The sequence below is a fragment of the Rhinolophus sinicus genome, chromosome 2 (assembly GCF_057876585.1).
Source record: "Rhinolophus sinicus isolate RSI-liver-muscle chromosome 2, RSI-T2T, whole genome shotgun sequence".
Taxonomy (NCBI): Eukaryota; Metazoa; Chordata; class Mammalia; order Chiroptera; family Rhinolophidae; genus Rhinolophus; species Rhinolophus sinicus.
Genome location: NC_142502.1, coordinates 90,268,157 through 90,288,440, shown reverse-complemented (window position 1 = coordinate 90,288,440; position 20,284 = coordinate 90,268,157). Strand labels below are relative to the sequence as shown.

At 35.7% G+C, this 20,284-nt stretch overlaps 1 protein-coding gene across 1 annotated transcript; it reads right to left on the bottom strand.

Moving 5' to 3' along the window:
• Nucleotides 1–11,996: 11,996 nt before the first annotated feature.
• LOC109448870 (cysteine-rich secretory protein 2-like) lies at nt 11,997–20,036 on the bottom strand. The gene is made up of 7 exons (XM_088796330.1): nt 19,935–20,036; nt 18,681–18,803; nt 16,477–16,567; nt 15,199–15,344; nt 14,209–14,303; nt 13,347–13,432; nt 11,997–12,170 (listed from the first exon to the last, which is right to left on the bottom strand). The coding sequence occupies exons 1-7, from the start codon at nt 20,034–20,036 to the stop codon at nt 12,043–12,045; spliced, it is 771 nt and encodes a 256-aa protein (XP_088652456.1). The 3' UTR covers nt 11,997–12,042.
• Between the last annotated feature and the right edge of the window lie 248 nt (nt 20,037–20,284).

Genomic DNA, 20,284 nt, shown 5'->3' with positions numbered 1-20,284 from the left:
CCAAATCCAATATGATGAGCCTTTTCCCCTATGTTTTCTTTGAAGAGTTTTAGCTCTTCATGTTTAGTTATGTTGTTTGTATATGGTGTGCATATTTTGAGTTAGTTTTCACATGTGGATAAGGTTCCAATTTCATTCTCTAGCTTGTGGAAATCCAATTTTCCTAATACTGTTCATTGAAAAGATTGTCCTATTCCCATCAAATGGTCTTGGTACTATTGTCAGGACATTCTTTTGTCTGCTCTTTTTAATGTTATAGAATAGTGGGTAAAATAGAAGTTAAGGACACAGGTAATAGTAAAATTATTTGCTAATAAAATATATTAAATCTCATCAAATGTCTTTTAGAATTATATCTGTAATTTTTTTAACTTATTCTGTGGTGTTAATAAGTTTTTAATAATAAACTATCTTTTTTTCCGCCCGTGATGCAAATTCTTCCTTTTCAGTGTTGTTATTGTTTGGCATATTATTTGATTTGGTAGTATTTTATTTAAGATTTAATATTCATAAGTGGGTTTACTATCTTGAGGAGACATTTGTGTGTGGGAAGGAGACAGAAAAAGCATTATAAAAGGCACAGGGGATAAAATAATATGCTTGGGGAACTAAAATAGTTAAGTGATTTAGCAAGCTGTGTTTGTAGGTGTGTGTGTAATGGCAATGGGGCATAAACTGATGAGAGATCTCATTCCTTGAAGATGGTTAGTACTAGATCATAGAATTATACATCATGCGGAGTTTTTAAATGTTTTATCAGAGGATTTTTATGTTTTAGAAACATAATATAATAAGTTTTATGTATTAGAAAAAGCACTTCAGCAGAATTGTGGAGAATAAATGAGAAAAGTCCAAGTTATTAAATATTTCAATCATCTAGATTAGAAAATATGAATGATTGAACTATTATTGGGAATGGAGCCCAGGGGATGGAAAAAAAATATTGAGAGTCAACAGAACATGGGCTTTGCTGAATATGGAAGATGAGTGACAATGAGAGGGATGTAATTGGGGTAACCAGAAAGTTTCCATTTGCATACTGCTATCCACTGAGATAACTAATGCAGGTGAAGAAGAGTATTCTTAATAGGAAAGGAAAACAATAGGCTTGAGTCTGAGAGCCTGTGCAATATCTAGATAGAACTGTCCAATAGGGATTACAGGTTTGCATTTTAGGGAGGGATTCAAGCTTAGAATCATAAAGCTATTGGTTGAGCAACTGGTGGAGTTAGCCCCAACACAACATATGTTTTGAGCAGAGAAGCAGAAGTAGAGCAGTGGAGAACGGTATTTACAGGGTAAAGCAGAAGTAGAGAAATGAGATAAAGAAAACGAGAGGGATTGGTATCCTGAAAACTCAGAGGGCAACAGAGTTTTATGAAGGAAGGAAGTGATCAGTAATATTACCAATGAAAGAACTTCACGCATGTGAAGGAAATATATCTAATTTGAATTGAAAAAACGGGCATTCAATTATAAATTTAATTTGTATTGGTGAAATTTGTTCATTTCATTTATGTACCAAATGATTAATAAATAGAAAAGTCATAATAAACCTGAAATTCAAAGCTGTTACGTTTAGTGAAGTATAGTTTAATAATCTTTAATGACAAACCACCAAATTTCTCGTGAATTTTTTGATCCTTAATTTGTTCTATTACAAACATTGCCCTCTGCTGGATAATAGTTGTAACATCAAGCATAGATTGCCTTTCTGAGAAGTAAAACCTCCACCGGCTGTGAGCAAATGAGTGGGAGTGTGGTAGGCAACTGAAATGAAGTTGAAGTTGAAGTCCTTCAGTAACTTCCAAAGAATGTATGAAAGTCGTCCCTACTGCCTGTGATTCTGCCCACTGAGGACTTAAAGTCAAATGCTATTTCCCTGCCATCCAAAACTTGATTTACTTAAGGCTGCCACAGATACAAAAAGTATGCATGCTCTATGATCGAAGTAAAGTGTCTTGAGATATGAGGTCCTTTTTCTGATTTTTACAAATATTTACTAAGGACCACCAATTACTGTGGTTTCACTCCGGGCTCTGTGACCTAGAAAAAAGGGTTATCTATGCATCTCATTCAAATTTAGAAATCTCAGGAAGGAGAGTAAAAACAGAAGAGTGACAACCTGCTATGGTTTTGTTTCCATTATAGGCCACTTATTTGTAAAGCTGGATTTAAAACATCCAATCAAGGCCATTTCCACTATTACAGTATCGGCCTACCACAAAGATGGCCCTTTGGTCAATGCTAACTATTCTCTTCACATATTGTCAACTTAACATCTGCTATATTTTGTGGAAAGTTCTATGTCTTCTAAAAATTATTAAGATATAAATTGGGCGCAGTAAAAGTCAATAGTAACAAGCGGTTAGTGAATGAAATGTGAAAGGCTCCTTGGTCTACTTTGAACTGCAGCCTAATCTATGTCCAAATCTCAGGGGTAACCCCTTCTAAGTTCTGTGTACTCTTGCAGGAAATTTCCATGAGTCTGCAAGAATATTTAGAATAAGAACTTTAATTTGAAGCCCAATTGATAGTTGAATCAGAAATTGAAGCTTAAATTTTACTGAAACTCTTATCTCAACCCAACCTCAACTGCAATGACAAACTTAACCCTAAAGCTAGAACTAACCCATTATTTCAGTGCAATGCCAAAATCCAAGATAACACTACCTTTCATAAGCTTCTCTTATCTTCTTCCTTCTTATCTCCCACTTTCCCTCCTTTTCTGGAATGATAGTGAAAACAGAATTGAAGAAAAAGAAACCATAATCAAGTCTAAAGACAAAAGATTTGGTTCAAAAGTACTAAATGTAAACACTATTACATTTTTATACAAACAGGATTTATTATTCTGTCAACAAATATTTATTGTGTCTTAAGTCTCAGGCCTTGTTCTAGGTGCTGGGAAAAAAGCAGTGAACAAAATGAAGAAAGTCTTGGTCCTTGTGTCATTTACATTTCCTGGGTTGATAGGCAATAAATATATAGCTTTATAATATCAGATGATGGTAAGGACTATGAGAAAGAAAAAGCCCATGAAAGGGATAGAGAGTAAAATTGATGCTATTTTAAATAATGCAGACAGGAAGTTCTCATTGAAGGGATGATATTCTAACATATATATATATATATATATATATATATATATACAGACATATATATGTTATATATATGTATATATATAATACATATATGTATATATATATATAATATATATCTGATATTCTAACAGAGAACTTCCTGTCTGCATATATATATGTACATGTATATGAACTGAGGGTATCAACAATGTGGACATCTGGTAGGAGAGTATTCAAGACAAGGCTGTGGCAAAAACTCTAAAGTGAGATTATGGTTGATGGGTTAGAAGAGGTCAATGTGACTGGAGCAGAGTGAACTAGGTAAGAGGAGTAGGAGATGAGGTAAGAATGGTAATGAGGTTCCAAATCATGTGGGGCCTTGGTTACAATAATAAAGACTTTGGAATTTATTCTAAATATAATGGAAAGTCATTACAGTATTATGGGGCATGGCATGATCTGACTTGCACCCTGTTTATGGCAATGGTGGAAGCAGGGTTCCCCGTTGCAAGACATTGGGAAGAGATATGAGATTGGGTTGCAGAATCAAAAGAGCTTTGTGGGACATGTTAAGTGTGATAAGATGATTATATCCCAAGTGCATATGCTGTATGGGCAGTTTAGAGTGTGCAGGAGAGGCTGGGTTGAAGATGTCATGTTGAGAATCATCAGCATAGAAATAGTAATCCTCTCTAGGGAGTGCATACAGATAGAGAAAAAGAGGTCTGGCATCTGAGGTCACTCCAATTTTTATTTTTTTATTGAGGTTTAATTGCCATATACTACTGTGCTAGTTTCAGTTGTGCAACAAAATGATTTGATGATTGTATATATTGAGAAATGATCACTATAGTATATCTAGAGCTTTGTTTTTATGTATGGTGAAAGTATTATGGTGGAAAGCAAATTATAAAGTATTAATAAAATTTATACCAATAAACTAAAATTAAATACAGAAGAACTTTCAAGTATTCTGCTATAAAGTCTGGCTACCATGAAATGCTTGGAAATACTGCCAAATTCCTACAATGCATGTGCCCACATTTTAATTAGTAATTTCCATAATATTAGGGAAAAATACTATTATAGGTACATCAACAATGTTGTCTGGAGTTGGTCATGGTTTTCTATTGTTGCCATTCTTAATCTGTTAATGCTCAACTACTAATAATGTTAATTCATTTCTTTTACTGTACTTTGTTGTGGACTATTTGGTTAACATTACAGCATGTGTTACTGTATTTTGCATTTTTTGGACTATAATTTTCTAAAATCTAGTATTAAAGACATAAATGTATTTTGGTTCAAATATTTCCAAAGTGGATAAATAAATAATATATATAATATTTGCTTGGACTATGATTATTGTTATTGGTGATTTATTTTTTTCCACTGATGAGAAGCAGTGAAGATGTAATACTGTGGATTGAATACAGGTTTCAATGCCCCTCTCTCCTCAAACCCCACTAATATTTGTATAAGTAAATATAAAGGAGAGTGTCCCAAAATTGTGATATCTGTAGACTCATTGGATAAGAGGTAACTGATTTAGCACAACAGGAAAAGTTGAATATTAGTAGTGGGAAAACTTAGAGGCAGTGGATTCATGAAGTAGAACCCAAGAAGTTTCAGGAAATGGTAACACCTAGAACTTCTGAAATTGGAGGTGTGGGTAGAGAATTTTTTGAAAGTCTGCCATTTAGAGTAATCTCTATTCCATTCTAAACATCCAGATGCTTACCTTTCCTCCTCTTATAAAAGACTAAATGTTTACTCTTTGGATAGGTTAAACCAAGAGGTATTTGGGTTTCAGGGAAATGAAGCATATCAGAAGGAGAGATACCATACTAAAGACACAAGAAGGGCTAAAGAAATGCCTATTTACCTTTCTCTCCTCAGCTCCCAGAATTCTGGAATGTGGTTTGTATTTCACAGTCAGGGATTTGAAAGATTTCATTCTGGATAAATTGGGCAGCAAAAAAAAAAAAAAAAAAAAAGACATTTATGCAAATTAGCAGATAATAATCTTCTAATTATATAGCCGAATTCTTGCAAAATCACCCCAACATGAAGCTCTTCTGTCAAGCAGTCGTGCCTATACACAACAAGCTTCTGATGTACATTTTAGTGTCCTAGTTGTACATATGAATAAACAACCAGAGTCACCAGGAATTTGATGAAATTTTCTAACATCATTTGAGATCAGAGCAGAAAGGAAAGGGAACTCAGAGAAAGTAGGGACAACATAAGAAACAGAAGAAAAATTTGAACTGTTATTTTTACTATCTTCCGAGAGATGACAGTAGATATAATGAAACAAGAACAAGCTATTAAATGTCCATCAACAGATGAATGGATAAAGAAGAGGTGATTATATACATACACACGCACACACACACACAGGAATATTATTCAACCTTATAAAAGAAAGACATCCTGATAGTGTGGACAAACCTTAAGGCCATTAAGTGAAATAAGCCAGACCCAGAAAGCCAAATATCTCATGATCTCACTTATATGTGGAATCTAAAATAGCCCAACTCATAGAAGCAGAGAGTAAAATAATGTTTTTCAGGGGCTGGAGAATGGGGAAAATGGGGAGATATTGGTCAAGGGGTACAAAGATTTAGTTATGCGAGATGAATAAGTTTTGGAGCACTAATGTACAGCATTGTGAATACAGGTAACAACACTACATTGTATACCTGGAATCTGCTAAGATGCAAGATCTTAACTAAGTGTTCTCATCACACACACACACACAGACACACACCACACACACAATAGTAAGTATGCCAGCTGATGAATATGTTAATTAGCTTGCTTGTTGAGATTATTTCAAAATGTAAAGGTATATCAAAATATCAAGTTGTCCCCCTTAAATATATACCATTTTTATTTCTGAATTTTATTCATTTTATTTCTGAATTATTTCTGAATTATAACCTCAATAAAGATGGGTGGGGGGAAAGAACAGGATACTAAAAAGAATGAGAGAACAAAAAAGATTTTAGAAATTAAACCATAAATAATAGTAGACATTCAATAAATCAATAGGAGATGGTGCTTCACTGGTGGTGGACCCCTTCTTCTGGTGGTGCCTCTTCTCCGCCCGCATTGAAGAGGATGATAAAGCCAACTTTGAGTATAGGTTTAGCCTTCTTCCATGCAAAATGTGGAAGGATCAAAATTTGTAGCAAATTCCATGGCGGTTTTAAAGTTGAGCTGCTGTATAGTAAATAACTGGGTATTCCTGAAACTTAAATATGGCAGATGTGCACAGGGAAAGGAAACAACGATGCCCTTTATAAGCACTGTATTGCAAAGTGGAAAATGTGATGTCTTAAATAAAACTGTATTTATCAACGGAAGCTGTACACAGTTGTTAAGGAGGTGGCGACTAGGGTAATTAGAAGGGCTCAGGCGTTGGTATATGATGTGTTGGCTGATTCAATAATTAGGTCTTTGGAGTAGAATCCTGTTAGGAAAGGTATTCCTGTGAGTGCTAAGCTGCCTACAGTTAGGGCAGTGGTAGTGAAAAGAAGGGAATTATATAAGCCTCCCATTTTTCGAATGTCTTGTTCATCTCCTAGACTGTGGATAATGGAGCCGGAGCATATGGCTTTGAAGAATGCATGGGTGCAGATGTGGAGGAATGCTAGATGGGGTTGGTTAACGCTGATTGTTACTATTATCAGGCCTAGTTGACTGGAGGTTGAGAAAGCTACGATTTTGGGGGGTGAGGGCACAGATTGCTGTGAAGAAGGTGTTGATGGCTCCCAGGCATAGTACTGCGGATTGAATGGTCTTGTTTTCGATTAGTGGATACAATCGGGTGAGTAGGAATACCTCTGCTACAACTATTGTGCTAGAGTCAGGAGTTGGGCCTTCTATAGCTGATGTCATGGGTGGAGGCCGAATTGAGCTGATTTTCCTGTTGCGGTGAGAACAATTCCGGCTAGGGGGAGGTTGGTATTGTCTAGGTTGAGTGAGAAAACTTGTTGTAGGTCTCGTGTTGGTGTTGAAAAGGAATCAAGCTATGGCCATTAGAAAGCCAACGTCTCCGATTCAATTATATAAGATGCCTTGCAGGGCTGCAGTGTTGGCCTCTGCTCGTCCATATCATCACCCGATGAGGAGGAATGATATGATGCCTACACCTTCCCATCCAATGAAGAGTTGGAAGAGGTTGTTGGCGGTTACTAGGATGAGCATTGTAATGAGGAATATGAGGAGATATTTGAAGAATCGGTCAATGTAGGGGTCTAGGTGTATATACCATAGGGAGAACTCTATAACTGATCATGTGACGAATGAAAATTATGGAGAAGTAGTCTAGTTTGAAGCTTATTGAAATTTTTAGCGTTTGGATGGATACTCAGTGTCAGTTTATTAGGATTACTTCCTGCCCTGATTGAGTGAATATTGTTGTTGGAATGAGGCTGATTAGGAAGGCTCAGACAATGGTTGTTTTTACGTAATATGGGTAGGTGTTGGTTTTGTGGAGGTTGAGGGTGGCCGTGATAATCGGGGTTGTTAAAATTAGCAGGGAGATTAAGATTGAGGGGGTAAGTAGGTTTATTACTTTTATTTGGAGTTGCACCAATTTTTTGACTCCTAAGGCCAATGGATAACTTACCATCCTTTAAAAGTGTAAGAAAGCCATATTGTCAAGTATGGAGGCATGAGTTAGCAGTTCTTGCATACTTTCTTGGTAAATAAGAAGTTTTATGTTCTATTATTAGATACACAATCTAACGTTTTAGTTTAAACTATATTTACAGTATAGGGTTCCTAGAATAATTTTGGGGTTAATGGATAGGAGAAGCAGGGGTGTAAGGTATATGGCTATGAGTGTGTTCTCTCGTGTAAAGGAGGGGGTGAGGTTGTTGATGTGGTATGTGTGTTTGCCTCGTTGGGTTGTAATGAGCATGTACAGGGAGTATAGGGCTGTGATAACAATGTTAGCCCCTATAAGGATGATGGACGTGGAAGACCATGAGAATGTTGATATTACTATGAATAGTTCCCCAATTAGGTTAATTGTTGGTGGAAGAGCCAAGTTGGTGAGGCTTGCTAGTAATCAGCAAGCCACTATTAGGGGCAGGATGGTTTGCAGGCCCCGGGCTAGGATTATGGAACGGCTGTGCATGCATTTGTAGTATTGAGGATAGTATTGAGGATGTAAGGCCGTGGGCGATTATTAGGGTTGTTGCTCCTATGTAGCTTCAGGATGTTTGGATGAGAATAGCTACAATAAGTAGTGCTATGTGACTAACAGAGGAGTATGCAATGAGTGATTTTAGGTCTGTTTGGCATAAGCAGATAGAGCTGGTTATGATTATTCCTCATTGGGACAGTATTAGGAATGGGTACGCCATGAAGTCTGTAATGGGGTTTAGTAGTGCTGTGATTCGCAGGATGCCGTAACCTCCTAGTTTTAGGAGGATGGCTGCTAGGACTATGGACCCAGCGATTAGTGCTTCTACATGTGCTTTTGGTAGTCAGAGGTGTAAGCTGTAGAGTGGCATTTTTACTATAAATGCTATTATTCATGCTAGTCATAGGAAGATGTTGCTTCAGGAGGGGGATAGGGGTTGTAGTCAGTACGTTGAGAGTAAAAAGTTTAGGGTCCCTGTGATGTTTTGAATATAGATTAGTGCCACCAGAAGAGGGAGGGACCCTGCTAGTGTATAAAATAGGAAATAAAGTCCTGCGTTTAGTTGCTCTGTTTGATTTCCCCATCGGGTGATAATGATTAGGGTGGGTAAGAGTGTTGGCTTCGAAAAGGATATAAAATATAATTAGTTCAGTGGCGGTAAATGTTATAATTAAAAATACTGAAGAACGCTCTAAGCAAGTAGTAGAACATTAACAACAAAGGAAATGTAAAATGAGAGAAAAAGTAAAGAAAATAAGAGGAAAAATTATTGTGTCCAGTGTTTGATTCTTTCTAGAAAGAACAGAGAAAATTTTCAAAGAAATAATTGAAAAACTTCCCAGAATTGAAGGATTGAGTTCAAGATTAAGAAATCCACTAGATGGCTGTTCAGTGATTTAAAAAAAAAAAAAAAAAAAATACCTACACCAATGCACAATGCACGTCATTGTGAAATTTGAAAAAAAAACTACCAATATCTGCTTTCCATGAAAAGTAAGACTTTTAACATTTTACAAAGAAAATAGGAGAGTATGTTACAAAATCAGGGTAAGAAAATGTTTCTTAATAAATACAAAAGGCAAAAAAAGTAAAAGATCAATATATTTGAATGTATCAAAAATTTTAAATATTTGTATCAAAAGTCACCATTCAAACACTTAAACAAAGGTAAGCCATAAGCAAGGAGAAAATATTTTCAAAGCATGTAACAACTAATTATTATCTAGAATATATAAGAACTCCTATAAATTATTAAGAAAAAATACCCTACTCTACTGCCACCCTAAATAAACATAGACAGTGAGAACAGGCAGTGCACTAAAGAGGAATTGCCAAATGGCCAACTAACATATGAAAATATTTGCAACCTTACTAATAGTTAAAGGAATAAAAAAAATAAACCATAATAGTGTCTCATGTTTGCAAATTTTAAAAAGTACAATTAAACCCAGTGTTTTAAGGATCTAGAGAAACTGGAAATCCAATTTTCGACTACTGGGAATGTAAACTGGTCTGCTAGTCTGGAGAATACTTAGGCAAGTCCCAGTAAAGAGGAAAATGCAAATTATCTTTGGAGCAACGATTTTAGTCCTAGAGAATGCTGGAGCATGTTTACAAAAATATGTGTAAAATGTTCACTGTAACCCTGTTTGTAATGGTGAAAAATTGGAGACAATCTAAATGGCCACAGATAGGAGAAAGAATATATAGGGTTGGAGAACACAGTTTAATATTTATACAAAAGTGAACACGAATGTGAAAAGCTTGATAGCGTCAGAATGAATAAATCTCTAAAAACATAATATTGAGATAAAAGACAAACTATGGATAGTGTATACAGTGAGCACAACATTTGGAAATGTAAAAAACAATAGTAAATATATCTATGGATGCACATATGAAAAACTATGCCATGATATTCATGGGCATGATAAGTAACAAATTCAAGATAGAGGCAGGAAGAATAGGGGGGTTACAGGGAGTTTCAACTCTACAATATTTTGTTTCTTAAGCGGGCAGGTGAACATATGTATGCTCATTATATTAATCTTTATATCACATCTGAAATATTTCATAAAACCAATATGCACAAAACCTTATCCTTTTTGCCAAAGATATTAAAACAGTAGTATGATATACTATGGCAATAAATAACATATTATGTGAATCTGTGAAAAGTGGTGTTACTACAAGTACTATGGGGAGGGTAGATTAGATAGTAAAGGTATAAACCGGGGGTGCCAAAAAATATATATACAAGTGGACACTTTGGTCAGTGTTGCTTATGGAGTAATCAGTGTGCCATAATCAGAAGTGTCTGGATGCTGATGGTAACCACTTTGAGCACCTCTTTTAATTGCAGAAGTCAAATGTGATTTTTATTCATCTTTCGTTATCGGTATGTATTGACTATTGCAATTTTAATAGTCTTTTCCTTTCTTAAAATGTGTATACATGTTTTTGGTATCCTCTGTATATACTATTTTCCTTGCTACATAGAGGGAAACTTTATATGACTATCTTTGCTAGTTGTTATAGAATAAGGACAATTTTAAGACTATTAGAGAAAATCTGTTGTTTTGACACGTGATTAAGTTTGCGATAGTCTACAGTTACTATCCATAAGCCATCTTGCCTTTTCACTGCCAAATAGGCAAATTAAATAAGGATAGGGACACAGCTTTGACCCTGAATTTTTTTGTCTTGGTTGTAACACAAATTTCTGCAGTACCCAAGTCATTCGAGTTTATTTTTGTTAACTAAGTTGCTAGGAGTGAATGGGTAGATTCAGGAGCTTCCACTTGGTCCTCTCTACCATGATAGCTCTTAATCTTTGGGTCAAAGAACCAATGTGGGGATTTTGAGAAGGTCTAAGTATACTGATTTTTACTCTCTAGTGTGGAACTGGAGAATTACCCATAGGATCTATCTGTAGTCCTACTGAAGCTACTCTGAGATGTACTTGAGCCAAAACTTCATTGTCTTGACCTGAGTTCTATTCTGATCCATGTACTATGGGGTTATTTTAGGTCTTCAGATATCAGCAGTAAGTCAGTATCTAATAAACCACAAAACAGTTTTTCCCTGTCAGTTACCTTGACAAATGGCCAAGATTTCTTTGAGGGAAGGTTTGACAAAAGGTTCATGGAATACATTATGATGGCATTGCTGGGTCCTTTCTCTAGGAACACGGCCTCCCCCTAAACTGAGGAGGCCAAATATGTGAATTTATTTAGGTCTAGTAACTTGATAAGTGTCTATAAATTATCACTATAGCAACTTCTTTCATATTTCTACGAACAGACTTAGATATGCATATATTTTTAATTAGTGTTGGAAATAGCATCTTCTCTTGTCATTTTTGGCCGATAGATGCCAGCGAAAACAGAGCTCTTCAAGGGTGCAGGGGCACACACTCATCAATGGACTTTTTTTTAATGCCTTAGTGAAAAAAAGAGTTTATGAGCCCTCTGTTTTAGAATCTTTGAATACATTTATTCATAAGAGTTATACAAAACTGTAAGTACATATTAACAATTATGATGAGTAAAGAATTTATTAGATTCAGCATTACATTTTCATGTATAGTTCATAGTAATTGAATTTGCTGTTTTTATTACCTGGTTTTCTTTATTCTGATATTAGCACATTTAATTGATGAAAGAGGATGTATTTAATCGAAGACTTTTTCAAAACTTGTTTGATCATTTAAAAGAAGTCAATGAAATTTTTATAGTAATTTTCTTCTTTATGGAGTCACTTTGCTCTTGAGAAGAAGGATTACCCTTAAAGTATCTTTTATTTTATTGCAAAAGGGCATTCACAGGTAGCTCTGCATTTTTCTTTTATGTTTTCTGCATCACACCCTTGCTGTCTGGTCAACGAGTTACAATTTAAGACTTTATCCACATGCATGCAGACATTGGCTAAAATGAAATAAAAGACAAATAAAACGCTGCTTCTTGGACTAAAGTATTAGTTATACCAAACTATATTATCCCAGGAAAAATCCATTTATTCTTTCTGTATTGTATTATTCATAGATCGCTACATACATTAAGAAGTAATAGTCTTAAACTGCATAATAAACATACCTGATATAGCAGTTAAAGGTTTCACACAACCCAGATGTCTATGAAATCAGATAAATTTCCCTACCACGTTCCAACAAGGGGCACAGTAACAGAAATAAACTTAATTTCCAATTATCTCAGGTGTTGTTTATTTAGCCCAGTGTGTATGCGTGCATGTGTGTTTGTATGTGTGCTGTCATATCTGCTTGTGCAATGAATGGATTGTACAAAGAGGCCAGCGTAAATGGGAAGTCAAACCCCCACTCACACCCTATTCAACAAGCCAGACAAAGAAACAGTGTCCTATACTATCAGTGGCTCTGGTATGTGCACTTACGTGTGTATGTAGTGTCCGGGGATTAATAGAAGATTGGCTGGAATCTGCAACATATGTGCTTAAAATAGCCCAAAGTTCTTTTTCAGGTAACTGTTTCCCCTGAAATGCAGCTGTTAGGGAGGAATCAACTGATGTAGTGGACAGAGAATGTGTTACTCTGTGTGTGTGTGTATGTGTGTGTGTGTGTGTGTGTGTGTGTGGTGTGTGTGTGTGTGTGTGTGTGTAGGGGTGGCCATACTGAGGAGAACATCACCAAGTTTCCCTTTCATATACTCCCTGGCTTTTATTTAGGGACGGAAACAAATCAAGCCTGACCTTATCTGAAATAGTAGAATTGGTTAGTTTCTACGCTTTTGCGTTTCCGCTCCCCAACTGAGAAAAAGTAGGAGCTAACTGACTAGAAAGACTCATGGGAAACTTCATCTCCACTTTGGCTTGGGTTAACTTTGCTCTGCATGATTACTTCAACATCTGTCTTATTTTTGTCATCACCACTCTCACACATAACAGCTGAACTTACCACTTCCATTTGTAGGGCTGTTTTTATTGCCAAGATCAAAAAGACCGAAGTAGAAAAAGGAGGGTGAAGAAGCAGAATGAGGTCATACATATAGTAGGGCAGATTCTGAGACTGTCACACTCAGCAAGGTCTAGACATCGCTACTTAAAGATGCAGAATGGATATTACTTACTGCAAAGCCCATTATCACAATGATCAGTGCAGTCTGCACAGGGTTCTCCTCGTTTGTATGGGGTTATCTTGGAGTTCACGTTTCCTCTGGCAATGGAATATTTGAAGGAAAGAATTAGTGACAAGACTAAGAAATATAGGATTGTGCCATAGGAGTAGAAGATACAGCAAGAATCACAGGGGGTCAGAAAAGGGAGAGAGAGATTTCTGAAGGTTGGATCCACAAAGACAATTTCAAGGTAAATTGGCATGATTTAAATATATGAAGAGAAAAGGAGATGTGGTTCCATTGCCTTTACACTAGACTAAAGGTACGCCACCAGAAGACAGGTTTGTAGCAAGGTTCCTAAGGATTTTAGGGATTGACAGCTCACAGAATATTTCTTCTTTATTGGACAAATTTGCTTTCTTTGAAGATCTATTATGTGCCATGAACTGTTAGGCATTTAATATAAGTTATTATATTTAATCTTTAGAAAAACCCTGCAAGAAATGCATTCCTGTTGCCTCTTTATCGATATAGAGGAAAAAGGAGCTGGAAGTTGTTAAGTTATTGGTGAACTGAAGGCCACACAACTAGTAAGTGACAGAGCCAATATTTGTACTTGAACCCTTGTAGACCACAGAGTCCATTCTCCATACACCATCTAACAATAGCCCCACAGTTTTATCACCCCTTAGAATGTACTGCTTGTCCTTCCCTGTCTTTCCCAATTTTCTCCCATCTTCAAAACTCCCTCAAATCTCCCCTTGAAGCTACCCTATCTATAACTTCAGATTGATCAAAAAGGTTGGATTATAGCTCAAGGTGCAGTCCATTTGTCCTGCCACATGCCAAAAGCAGTCCCTTGTGCTGTACTTACTCGGGGCAATAATGGCAAACATAATAATATTGAAGATTCATGTGAGGACAGTAGGCGAATGCACAGCCAAGCTGGTGGGAAGTGGCCCAAACAAGCTGTAAGTGAAAAGTTTAAAATATAGTCATTTTAATTAAATTTATAGTGCTCACCTTGTGTGACTTATTTGTTTTCTAATACCCTATTAGAAGTTATTCATGAAGGGAATTTTAAAAACCGAAAAATATTGGCTTCCGAGTTTTAAAATTTCTAAACTTGGTGATTATTCTTTTTAAAATATCTCTCCCAACTATGGGACTTCATTTAACATCCAAGAAAGCTTTATATAGTCACAATACCTTTGTTATAACAGTGAATCATCCTCAAATTCATAAATATGTGGACAATGGGGTACTGGGCAACAAGGGGAAGTCACCAAGGACAATTTGACTTTTGCAGGAAAAAAGAAGAAACCTTGTTGATTTTGGTTTTTTTTGGTTTTGTTTTGTGTGTGTGTGTGCATGTCTGTGTGTGTAGATAATCTTAGGGGTCCCAATATAACTTTTCTTTAGTGATTATATAATACAAATGATACTTATTCAACAACTTAAAAATAATTTACATATGAGTTAATATTCTTGATTATCTTTAGCATTTCACCCTGTGACTAGCCCAGAGAAAATAGTTCAAGACTTGTTTAAAGGTCATTTAGTGTTGTTTAAATACAGTTAAAGTCAATCCATCACTTTATTCCCAGAGCTGTTATTTAAAAAATTCATTTTGGTAAATCAAGGTCACAATGACCAGATGAGTATGGGTATCCAACAGATAGTGGGTGGATGCTTGTAGATATATTAACGGGTAACACATACTTTGTAGAGTGGCTTTCATGCTCACATATAGATTGCATAGCTAAGATGTGTGGTTGGCATTCCCAGAATAAACTGAGGAGAAAAAGTAATTCTGGGATGATAGTGGACAAAAACCATTAAGCTTTTATCGGTTCATTTTTACCTGGGTGTAATGGCCAATTTTAGCGTTTGTTCGAACACTTCCAATTCCATATCTAAAATCTTTAACTTCATCATACAGAGATTGGATTACATCTGCCCATGATGTGAAATTAGTGGACATGAATAAATTCTCTCCACAGCCAGTAACTAAAAATCAGAAAAAGACAGGGAACCGATTGTTAAACTAGCACTTGCGAAGAATTCTCACTAAAAACTATTAGAATATCATTATTTCAATTCTTGCGATCAATATCACCTACCAAGGATGAACAGTCATCTCTCATTAACTGATCTATTGGAGAAATCTAATTTCAATTTCAAAAGCTTTGATCTGTGAATTGTAATGCCCCACCCTCGACCTATGAATAGCTCTTTTAAAAATGTAAATAATGACTCATTTTCAAACTGATTATCTAGCTTAACACGGTCACAGTCATCATTTTGGTAACACTAATAAAGTGATTAATACTTAATCAACAAGTATTGATTATCTACTTTGCCTTTATAGTACGAATAGAGGGGATATTAAAAGATGTTAAAGACATGATTTAGACCTCTTGAGCGTTGGCTATCAAAATAAGAGGAGCACATGTGAAGCATGCAGTAAATAGTAGACCAGACATAAGATAGGATATCCAGTGGGAAAATTAAATCAGAGCCATGGATGCAGGAGTGACCATGGCATTTCTGTGGTGAGGAAGAAGCTGACCAGATTTTAGTAAAAAAGCCTAAAATCGCTTGGAGTAGAGAGGACAGGTGGGGCCTTGGAAGTGAGGTAGAGATTTAATTCTGCATTAACATAATTTACACTTATGTTCTAGAAAGTAACATTACAAGAAGTCATTATTTTCACTAGGAATTTGTAGACTAGTAATTTTGACTACAATGTATTAAGCGGAAGATTTTTTAGATTTCAAGAATAAACTTGGCTTATGGCTAAACAAGGACAATGAGCATCTATCTGAAGTTCAGGGAAAAAAATTCAAAACAATTTTTTGTTGTTTTCCTCTCTCATAGCTTTTGCCTTTGACCATTAACTCAGACTCATTTTGAATTTTTTGGCTTGGAGAGCAGAAATAATGAGATTTTTAGGACAAGAGTTTAAAGAAAGAAAACAAAGGAATACAGGAAAGGGAGCAAGGTAGGTGTGTCCAGGGCCAGGTGATAAGCCTAAAACTAACAAACAAAAACTAGGTCACCAAACTGCCATATGGTAACTTTCAGTTAATTTTTGTTTTTTATAAAATGATACATTATTCATTGAAGAAGTTTGACTTACAGCTAATTTGCCGTTTCTCTGGAGTACTGTGAGTCAAACGGCACTGGCTGGCCCACTTTTCAGCATTCCTTGCAACTTCGTCATTCCACGTCTTGAAATGAGGGCGGAAAATTTAGAAATGAAAATATGATGCTTTTATGAGATAACCATGATTTATATGATTACATTGAAAACAAATGCCTATTTGATGAATAATTTTTAGTATTTCTTATTTTTCCATTGTTCTACCAAAAGATACATTTCTCTCTTTCCTAAATGACTCAGTTATCAGGAAGTATCTCTCTATATGGGGTCACAGATTAAATATTTTAGAGAAAGAAAATAGCCATCCAGTTTCTCAGCACCAAAATAAACATTTCAAAACCAAGGCATGCTCTTTTAGATGGATAATCACAGGTGTGTGTGTGTATATATATATATATATCTCCATATATCCATATGATAGCCAGAAAAAATATATATATACATGCTAGCTTACTAGCTTGGGGCTATGGCTATTTAATTAGAAATGAGAACTAAGTATGTGCTGTCCCTCCCAATGTCTATTGCATTTGCAGCAGTCTTCATATACCAAGGGTGCCAAAAAAATATATACAAACGGACACTTTGGTCAACGTTTCTGTAGCAGTAGTTCGCCATAATCAGAAGGGTCTGGATGTTGATGGTAACCACTTTGAGCACCTCTTGTAATTGCAGAAGTCAAACATGACTTGTATTCATCTTTTATTATTGGTACCTATTGAGTATTACAATTTTGATAGTTTTTTCCTTTCTTAAAATGTGCATACATGTTTTTGGCTTCCTCTGTATATATCAATATACTGCCAGATGCTATAGCAAGCATTAGTACATTTGTGTTGTACTATATGAAATATAACAGTGTGAAGGACAAAAATGTATGGGAAATAAATACTTAACTTTATCTCATATGCAAAATAGAAAAAACATAGGAAAATAAATGTAAAGAACAATTTAGTACTATCATAATTCAGACAATTAAGCCAAGATTGCTAGACTTTACTTTCAAGAGAGAAAAAAAGTTCCAATCTAAGATGAGAAGAGATGTTCAGAAAAAAGCAGACATCTTATATCTCTGAGAAAGCAATGCCAATTACTTATTATGGTCATAAGGTATTTACCCGTTCAATTCGCACAGCACTCTTGCTTAGAAATGAAGCTAAACATAAGACTCAGTAGAAAAATCTTTCCCATAGCCTAGATTAAGCAATAGTTTACAGAGTCTCAGAAATTGAATGAATCAGAAAGTTAACAGATCCTATTTCTAATTAATTTAGGAATCTCCTCCAAAAAATACACCTTTGCCCTGTGATTGAAGTATATGTTCAGTACCTCTTAAGATAGCTCATTGTAGCACTAATTGCTAAATAGACTTTTTGATCTCTTGTGGTATAGTATAACTTCCAAATACCTTTGATTTGTTGATTCTAGCTCAGCTCTTTTAGAAACTTCAGAACCAATTTAATTCATTTGTCATATGATAACATTTTACATACTTGAATCGGGAAGAGAAACAGTTACTCATTTTTAGTGAGTATCCCATATGTTCCTGGCATTGTATTTATACTACTATTTCTCTGCTAATCCTCACAAAGATGTAGCAAAATTTGAATTATAATTTCCACTAATAGACAGCAAATCTGACGCTCTTCCAGATTAAGTAATTAGCCTAGAGTGAACTATCCTATTCTCCTGGGATAGTCTTTATTTAGTCTAAATAGCTCCTATTCATCATATTTTGGATTCCAGGCTCCCCACGCTGCTAATCAACAACTTCTGTGTATACGCCTTTTATTAATATGTTGTCCAAATCTGTACACATTCTATAGCATATTATCTGCGGATAGCCAAAGAGTGAGACTCTCATTGTTCAGATCCACACACTGGATTTTATTATATAGTTCAAGTTCTCATTTGCAGTTTGGCACATAATTATTCAAGTAACATAATTTACAAGGTTTCTTCCACATCATCTGCCCATTAATTATACTTTTGTCCTATACTGATAGAGTCAATATGATTTTCAGTTCAAATGCAGTATGCTACATTTAACCACCAGCCAATATGGCAACTTTCTAGTGAAATACACAGATTCAAGTATTTTACATTTATAGATCTTGCTTTACTGTCCTTGCTAACAGGTGAGATGCTAACTGATAATGATCTATCAACAAGACACAACTTACCATTTTAAGCATGTTACAGGCACTGGGGTGTGCCATTCTTCTAAGGTCATTGTGCTTGTTAATAATCTCCCTTTGGACTGATGGATCTTTGGTGCTCAATAAAGAGAAACCTGAGATATTTGGCTTCAAAATGAAGGAAAAAGCAGAACAATGTTATAACATTGAAAATCAAAATAACAAAACAACAGATTTTAACATGGAAGTTACTAAAAATGTTTAGTTTTGTGGTCTCTAACTGTAGCATCAAACTTACCCAGAGGGCTTGTTAACATAGATTGCTGGGCTCCACCCCCCAGAGTTTTTGTTTCAGGAGACTAGGTGGGGTCAGAGAATTTGCATTTCCAACAAGTTCTCAGGGACCACTCTTTGAGAATCAATAGTCTGTCATTGAAATCACATAAATGTGCTGGTTCTTTCCAGTTTGCTGTACCACCCAACCCGTGCACTGTTGTGGGGAACTTGGGCCTGTTCTTTTGAATATCACCATATTTTTTGCCTTTAACAGTAAATTAATGTGATCCATGAGACCTGTTTACACATGATCTTATCTCATAACGTGCAAGAGTTTAAAGCCCTCATCTGTGTCCTAATTCGTACCAGAAAATCCAATAGAAAAAAAAAAATAGTACCTAGAATTCTGCAAAAAGAGAATTTGAGTCACATGATAGCCAGCAAACAATATTTACTCAAACCATGGAGAATTTCAGGCTTAAAAATATGTATAGTGAAATAGAGACTATAACATATCCAGATATTATTTAGATTAAAAAATATGGGGTACCAATTAGATTCAGTATCATATAAAGTTTATGAATAGTGTGCATATTTATGTTTAAACCGACCTCAAAAGATGTCCTTTTCTGTCTTAATAAGGGCATAATTAGGAGGCAGCATTTATTTATGAAATGGAAAAGTTACTCATGAAAAAATTATGGACTATTAACACTGAAAGAAACCCTAGAAATCATTTGGTAAATGTGCTGGTTCTTTCCAGTTTGCTGTACCACCCAACCCGTGCAATGTCTCCCCTTCTCTGCCCTGAAGCTGACCCTTCTGGCCTGCACCACCGAGGCGCCTTTGTCTTGTGCTTTCTCCATCTATTGAGCCAAAGGGAGCCACTGGTAGCAGAACACAGGGTGGGAGGGGCTAGAGGTCAGGGTATTTCTTGCCCACTTCCTCCCTACTTCTACACTCCATCTCTGAGAGGAGACACCTCCATTTTGAGCCTACTATTTATTATCTCTTCCTTCAGACCTGCAGGCCTAGCGACTGAAAGGCTTCCAGTACTTCTAGCCGCTCTCTTTGTTCCTTTAACCTTGCTCCTTCCTCTGTAAATATTGCGTCATTAAAGCCCATTCATTCAAAACATCTGTGTTGAAGAAAAGAAATGGTAATTATGTGGTATGATGGAGGTGTTAGCTAAAGCGATGGTGGTAATCATTTTGCAATATGTTAAGTATATCAAATCAATACTCATACACTTTAAACTTACACAGTGTTCTGTGTCAGTAATATCCCAATAAAGCTGGAACAACACAAAGCAAAACATGTGTGTCGAATTCTGTTCCCTGTCTAAACTCTGAGTGAAAAAACCCTTTATTTTA

Coding starts and splice junctions, on each gene's coding strand:
- LOC109448870 (XM_088796330.1), bottom strand. CDS start 20,036: ATGGGCTTTAATGACGCAATATTTACAGAGGAAGGAGCAAGGTTAAAG. Junction 18,804..19,934: donor TTCAGTCGCTAGGCCTGCAG/GTCTGAAGGAAG, acceptor TTCATTTTGAAG/CCAAATATCTCAGGTTTCTC. Junction 12,171..13,346: donor TTGTGATAATGGGCTTTGCA/GTAAGTAATATC, acceptor ATTTCATTTTAG/CCAATGTCTGCATGCATGTG.